The following is an 8,013-nucleotide window of genomic DNA, read 5'->3' on the forward strand; positions in this document are numbered from 1 at the left end:
AAATGAAAGGTAAACCAGCATCCTCTCTCTCTCTCTCTCTCTCTCTCTCTCTCTCTCTCTCTCTCTCTCTCTCTCTCCCCCCCTCCACAAATATGTAATTCATATTTATTGAATTGTTACCCCATCCCATTTATTACAAGTGATAAAATGTTCAATGAATCATTCATTTACAACCTAGATACATAATGTTCAAAGCAACCTTCTGAAGAAAAATTGTTTGGTTGAAGGTGGAATGGGGTGAAAAGTTTGGCTTAGGCTTTGTCTAGTTCTCTGCAGCTCCTCAAAAACCAACAACTACAACAGCTCATTTTGTGCAAAAGAGGACCTTGTAATATTCAAAGTTTAGATTTAACATCAGTGTCATAAACTCATCTCTGGAATACTTGGCAGAAGCATCTGCATTGAGACCTGAAGACAAACTGGACCTAGATTTATCACTCTACAACAAACCCAGCAAAGAAACTCTGTCATGCTGAAGGAGGACTTCTTGGGTGAGCATGAGCGCCCCACAAAGGGGAGAAAAGGATTTCTAGTTACCCCACTGAGACATATGCTCTCTAAACTTGAGTCCATTTTTTTTTCTGGACTCTATGTTATGGTGAGAAAGTGTGTCATAGACTACTAGGGGAATGATTTGTATCAAATTTTCTTACTGTTATGCCTTATTGCCTTCCACTTTCTATAAGGGCTGACTGTAATATGTCAAAGGGAAAGGAAGATTTAACTATTTTGTTTTACAGGTAAAATTCTCAAGAACATATTCCATATGTTGTGGGATTCCCACCAACCCCTATTTCAGCACTCAGAGAAATAAAGAATAACAGAAAATGTAGCCTTTTCCCTTGAGGAAGTTATTGGGTTTTTTGTTTGTTTTGTTTTGTTTGTTTTTGTTTGAACCTAAAATATAGAGACTGTTGACATTTTTTTTCTTTTAAAGAATAAATTAGAGAACCTGCCATGACACAAAGGATGACAAACTGGCCTCATAATCAGGAAAGTATTGTTCAAGAGCTGCCTGTGACATATACTGGCTACATGACTTTGCAAAAATGAGCTTGCAGTGACCCAGGATACACTTTAAGACGATAAGTTGCATAACATGATTCATACTCCTTTGTATGTCTTCAAGTCAGCCTTACCCTATAAAAATTTCCATAGGTGGCAGCGGGAGAGAGTCAACATTGTGGAGCAGAAGCAGGTACCTGCTAGAGCTCTCTCCCCAAACCCCTCAAAACACTTGGTCTAAACAAATTCTAGAGCTGCAGAAGCCACAAAAGGCAGATTGTAGCAAATTTCCAGCTCCAAACAATCTGGAAGATTGATAGGAAGGGTCTATCTCATCAAGCTGGGAGAATAGTGAAGGTTGGGTTGGGCTGCTTCAGACACACAGAGTTGGAGCAGGCCTTAGGGTACTGAACCATTGACAGCTGTAGTCGCCAGACTTCTCAACTCACAAACACTAAAGATAACTTTGAAAGGTCAATGGGAAGTTTCTCTCACCTGTCTGAGATGGGAACATGGTCTGGCCCTAACCCCAGCTCCAGTCCCAGCCCCAGGTCAGAGGTAGCCACTGCCAAGGGAGAGGTTGCTACTGGAGCCCTACACTTAACAAAGAACTCAAAATTCAAGTAATTGCCGGGGGGAAATAAGGAAAATAGGGGTAGGGGAAAGAAACAGATTGTACATTCTTACTTTCTCGGTGAAGAGACATTTTCTCACATCATTGTTATTGAGGAAGATGGAAAGATACAACGACAAGAAGCCAAAAAAGTTAAAGCTCCTGCATCCAAAGCCTCCAAGAAAAGTAGGAATTTGTCTCAGGCTATGGAAGAACTCAAAAAGGGCTTTGAAAATCAAGCAAAAGAAGCAGAGAAAAAATTGGGGAAAGAAATGAGTGTTGTAAGACAATCATGAAAAACAAAGCAACAACTGGTTAAAGGTAACCTAAAAAATGCTGAAAAAAATAACATCTTCAAAATTAGACTACCTGAAACAGCAAAAGAGGTACAAAAACTCACTGAAGAAAATCATTCCTTAAAAATTAGAATGCAGCAAATGGAAGCTAGTGATTTAACGAGAAATGAAAGAAATTATAAAATAAAACCAAAGGAATGAAGAAATAGAAGACAATGTGAAGTATCTCATAGGAATAACTACTCACCTGGGAAATGGATATGAGAGATAATTTAAAAATTGTTGGACTACCTGAAAGCCATAATCAAAAAAGAGGCTAGACATCATCTTTCAAGAAATTAACAAGGAAAACTGCCCTAATATTCTAGAACCAGAGGGTAAACTAGAAATGGAAAGAATCCATTGATCACCTCCTAAAAGAGATCCCAGAAGGAAAACTCTTACCAATATTCTAACCAGATTCCAGAGTTCCTACGTCAAGGAAAAAATATTGCAAATAGCCAGAAAGAAGCAATTCAAGTGTTGTGGAAACACAATCAGGATAACATAAGATTTAGCAGCTTCTACACTAAGGGATCAGAGAGCTTGGAATATAATATTCCACAAGTCAAAGGGCCAAGAGTCACTACCCAGAAAAACTGAGTATCACATTTCATGGGGAGAAAAATGGAACTTCAGTGAAACAGAGGACTTCTACTCATTCTTATTGAAAAGATCAGAGCCGAATGGAAAATTTGACTCTCAGAATAAGAATCAAAAGAAGCAAGAAAAGATGAACAGGAAAGAAAAACCATAAAGGACTTATTCAAGATGAGTTATTTGCATTCCTACATGGAGAGATGATATTTGTAACTCATGAGACTTTTCTCAGTATTAGGATAGTTGGAATGAATATATGTATGTGTGTGTGTACATATATAGAGATATACATATTATGTATATCTACAGGTGTATACACACATGTGTGTATATATATGCATGTATGTATGTGTATGTATGGGGAGACAGAGACAAAGAGAGAGGGCACAGGGCAAAACGAATATGAAGGGATGATATTTGAAAAATAAAATTAAGTGTGGAGAAGAATGTATTAGTACAAAGGGGAAGGGAGAGAAAATGTAGTAAATCATCTCACATAAAAGAGGCAAGAAAGAGCTTTTACAATGGAGAGGAAGAAAGGAAAGAGGAGAGGGAATAAGTGAGCCTTCCTTTCATAGGATTTGACTTCAGGAGGAAATAATACACACACTCATTTGAGTCTGGAAGTTTATCTTATCTACGGGAAAGCAGTGGGGAAAGGGATAAAAGGAGGGGAGATAATAGGATGGCAGATTGGGGGAAGGGGTAATCAGAAGCAAACACTTTGGTAGAGAAATGAGTCAAGGGAGAGAGCAGAATAAATGGAGGGTGGGACAGCATACAGGGAATTGTAGTTAATCTTTCACAACACGACTATTATTGAAGTGTTTTGCATGACTATATATGTGTAAACCATATTGAACTCCTTGCTTTCTCAATAGGGTAGATGGGAAGGGGAGAAAGGAGAGAATGTGAAACTCAAAGTTTTAAAACTGAATGTTAAAAATTGTTTTTACATGCAACTAGGAAAAAAAGATATATAGGCAATGGCATACAGAAATCTATCTTACCCTATAGGAAAATAGAAAGGAAGGGGATAAGGGAGGAGGGGATGTGATAGAATGAAGGGCAGATTGGAGAAAAGGGCAATCAGAATACATATTGTCCTGGGTTTGAGGGAAGGGGGGAGATGGGGAGAAAATTTGCAATTCAAAATTTTCTGGAAATGAATGTTGAAAACTGAAAATAAATTAAAAAAGAAAAAGAATTTCCACCCTGAAATGCTATATTTTCACTGGCAATTGTCACTCCATAACCATAATTTAATGGAAGACCCTGACACCATAAGGACGCAAGGAAAGGGGAAAGAAATATATATATATATACATATATATATATATGTATATATATGTATATATATATACTTACATATATATATGTATATATATATGTATATACACATATATACATATATGTGTATATACATATATATATACATATATATATGTGTATATATATATACATATATATATGTATATATATATATATATATATCTAGAGAGAGAGAGAGAGAGAGAGAGAGAGTTTGTTGATTGATTGACTTGAGAAGTGTTTTAAAAGAAAAGAAAAACATTTTAAATTTTCAGCCAGATGCTTCTGTGATTTCTGTGAAAATAGGAACACTTAAAATGATTAGTCACTAAGTGATTAGCTTAAAGAAGATACAATTAAGGACAAATTAGGGTTCAAGACAACATACCTAAAGTTATCTAGGTAGTAAAATCACCAAAGAAGTAGAAAATTCAGGGAACAGTCAGTAGCAGCTTCTTACATGTTAAATAGCAATATCTTGTCTAATGGAATAACTTCTGTGTCTTACAAATCATGATTATTATAGAAGTCTTTTGCAAAACGACACATACATAGCTTGTATTGAATTGCTTGCCTTCTCAGTGGTGATGGATGGGGAGGGAGGGAGGGAGAAAGAGAAGTTGGAATTTAAAGTATTAGAAATGAACTTTGAGAATTATTATTGAATATAGCTGGGAAAAAAGAAATACGGGTAATGGGGTATAGAAATTTATCTTGCGCTACAAGAAAGGAGAGAAGATGAGGATAAGGGAAGGGTGAAGTGTGATAGAAGGGAGGATACATTGAGGGAAGGGGTAATCAGAATGCAAGGTATTATGGAATGGGGGAAGGGAAAAAGGAGGAAAAATTGGAACTCAAAATTTTGTGTAAATTAATGTCAATATCTAAAAAAAAATAAATAAAACTATTTAAAAAAGAAAAAAAAAGAAAACAGCATATGGGAGGCTAAGAAATAGAAAACCTAAAATCTGAGCCCAGCCCTGTCAGTAATCAATTAAGCTTGCCACTTTTTCCAAGCCCTTCGATCCCTTGATGTAGAAGCTGCCACATTCTATGCTATCCTGATTGTATTTCCACAATACTCAAATTCTTTCTTTCTAGCTGCTTGCAGTATTTTCTCCTTGATCTAGGAACTCTGAAATTTGGCCACAAAATTTCTAGGAGTTTCTCTTTTTAGGTCTCTTTCAGGAGGAGATCTGTGTAGAAAATGAACTGGAGAAGAAAATGGCAAATAACTCTAGTATCTTTGCCAAGAAAATCTCAAATGGGGTCCCAAAGAGTCAGAAATGGCTGAAGAGCAGCAAATATTTATTTATTTTTGATAATGGAGATATTAGGAATTTAAAAAATTCGATTCTTTCACTGCTCTTGAACTCTAGGAAGTTTTTCTTTGTCATGGAGTTTGCAAAACTATCTCTCTGAGTTTGGATTCTTAGACATGACCACAGAGAAAGCTGATATGTGACAGTTATTAATGAATTTGGAAGTATAAAGAAATGTATGCTCTTTTTATCTAGTGAATACAATTCAAGTATCATATACAGTACTACGCAATGGAAATTTAGACTTTTGCATTCAAAAAAAATTACCAATATAATGATATACTTGGGTGAATCCTTGGGTGACCTGTAGTCAGCAGGTTGTAAAGAGCCTGTAAGTAAAGGAAATTGACATTGTTGACTGAGTTCTCTCCTGCTTAGAAACTTAAGGGTACTATAAAATTATAATACAATTGAAACTTGAGTGTAAAACAGCAAGCCAATATTACACCAATTAATGAACTAAAGAGGCAGAGGTGAGAGACAGGGTCAGAGATAAAAGGAGAATCAATGCCAAAAATTCACAAAAGGAGCCAAAGAATTTTTCTACGGTATTAGTGTAGGAAGAAGCTAAGAAGTTGGTTTTTGTCCATAGCAGGATGAAATTTCTTTTATCTGTTGATTCCCACCTAGATAGACCTTTGAATCCTAAAAATTATCATTCTTCCAGGTCTAAAACTTACAAACCTGTAAATGTCAAATTCGATGGGATAGGAGTATCCCAGATGGGTTCTTATAATAGACAAGTTTAAATTTTATTTCCTCTGGGATTAATTGTTTTACTGCCTTTTGAAGCTCCTAGGTCCACACAGTCTCATTTTCAGGGCTTCTCTTCAGGTAAAAATCCCAGTTAATCCCAAGTTTCAGAAGTCTATTTCCATTCAAGGACTGCTGCATATGTTTCCAAATATTCTTCTTAATACCTTAAAACTATGTCTATCAATCTCATCCGAACCCATGAAGGAGGGAGAATCAGATTTATCTAATTTTTCCAGGTGAGAGAATCTATGCCCAATTGTCTCTCAGAAGTCTAAATAAGTTGAAAAAGCATTATCTCCTAATGACCCAAGGCAGCAGTAACCTGCTGTTTACCTAGAATTTGAGAACCATACTTTCCTATGTAAAACTGTTTCTTTATGGCAACAACAGCTGGTTACTCTATTCCAACCAAATTCAGAAATCTGTTCTCTTACCTTATCTCTGTAGCTTAGGTTTCTGGGGCATAGGTGCTTGTTTTTTTTAATGCTCACACATTGAAATAGACAATCTCATCAGTGTGGATAGTTCCTTCAATGGTGTGAATAAAAGTTAAAGAATGACAGTAAACAAAAGTGAACTAGAAAGGATCCCCGACCCACTCCTACCTTAGTTTAGTTACTTGTTGGGTCCAATCCGGTCCCTGTGTGCGCCTGGCTTTCCTCCCTAAGAACCCAAACCCAGCCCAGTCTAGTCTCCACCATGCTGGTCAAAGGAGGTACCAAGTACATTAAATATCTGCTGTTTAGATTTAACTTCATCTTTTGGCTTGCAGGAATTGCAGTCCTTACCATTGGCCTATGGCTAAGATTTGACTCTCAGACGAAGAGTGTATTTGAGCAGGAAGAAAACAATTCCAATTTCTACACAGGTGTTTATATCTTGATTGGGGCTGGTGCCCTCATGATGCTGGTAGGTTCCCTGGGCTGCTGCGGGGCTGTGCAGGAATCACAATGCATGCTGGGCTTGTTTTTTGCCTTCCTCTTGGTGACTTTTGCCATTGAAATAGCTGCTGCCATCTGGGGTTATTCCCACAAAGAAGAGGTGATTCGTGAGATCAAGGAATTTTATAGGGAAACATACAACAAGATGAAGACTACAGAAGGCCCCTACAAGGAAACCCTCAAAGCCATCTACCATGCGCTAGATTGTTGTGGCTTGACTGGAGTTTTGGATCAGTTAATCATGGACACCTGCCCTAACAAGGACTTGATCTCAACAGTAACCATAAAGCCTTGCCCAGTAGCTATTGAGGAAGTCTTCAACAATAAATTCCACATCATTGGAGCTGTCGGCATAGGGATTGCTGTTGTGATGATCTTTGGCATGATTTTCAGTATGATTCTATGCTGTGGTATCTGGAGGAACCGAGATATGGTCTAGAGTCTTTGCTTTCATCCCCTGAGCAGGAAGATCTGCCCTCTAGAACTGTTCTGTTTGTGTCTTTTGTTTTGTTTTGTTTTGTTTGCCACTAACTTTAGTGTTCATTCTACATTTTTAAACAGACAAAGTTGTTCTATATTTGTTATCTTTTTAATGCCTTATTTGATACCGATGTTTGTAGTTGAGGGTTTTTTGGCTTTTGCTTTTATGGTTAAAGAAATCCTGCAATGAAAGGTACTATATTTGCTAGACTCTAGTTAAAGATATTGTACAGAATAAAGGACCATATTGTTGGCCTTTTAAATAGATAAAAACAAAATATGTCTTATCTCAGATTTAATCAGGTTGTAACTTATGTTGAAGACTATTTCATACATAATAAAGATTATGACAATAAAAAAAAAAAGAAAGAAAGAAAGGATCCCCATAGTTTTTGTTTTCTTGATCATTAAGATTTTCTACCATGAAGGTCTGTATAGACACTACACTTAGACTCCACCAGCAGTCTCAGATATAGCCCCCTGTGTGGCCTTTTTCCATGCCTATAGGCCAAGATACTAGGCTGTGTTGACTTCGTCTGATATTTCAAGCATAGTAGATGGAGAATACAGGTTCTCCATTGATTATCTTTCATTTTCACCATGTGAGCAACCCACCTTCTTTGTCAATCACAAATTTATTTGATGAAATC

The 8,013-nt window shown here is 36.8% G+C and overlaps 1 protein-coding gene across 1 annotated transcript; it reads left to right on the plus strand.

Annotated features, from left to right (window-relative positions):
- Window positions 1-6,626: 6,626 nt before the first annotated feature.
- Window positions 6,627-7,681, plus strand: LOC140531616 (CD9 antigen-like). The gene has a single exon (XM_072650452.1). It carries the CDS (start codon window positions 6,642-6,644, stop codon window positions 7,320-7,322), a length of 681 nt encoding a protein of 226 aa, XP_072506553.1. The 5' UTR covers window positions 6,627-6,641; the 3' UTR covers window positions 7,323-7,681.
- Window positions 7,682-8,013: the final 332 nt, after the last annotated feature.

Source organism: Notamacropus eugenii, chromosome 3, assembly GCF_028372415.1.
Source record: "Notamacropus eugenii isolate mMacEug1 chromosome 3, mMacEug1.pri_v2, whole genome shotgun sequence".
In the NCBI taxonomy this organism is placed as follows: Eukaryota; Metazoa; Chordata; class Mammalia; order Diprotodontia; family Macropodidae; genus Notamacropus; species Notamacropus eugenii.

Bases quoted from the DNA above. Each gene is read 5' to 3' on its own strand.
- LOC140531616 (XM_072650452.1), top strand. From the start codon at position 6,642: ATGCTGGTCAAAGGAGGTACCAAGTACATTAAATATCTGCTGTTTAGA.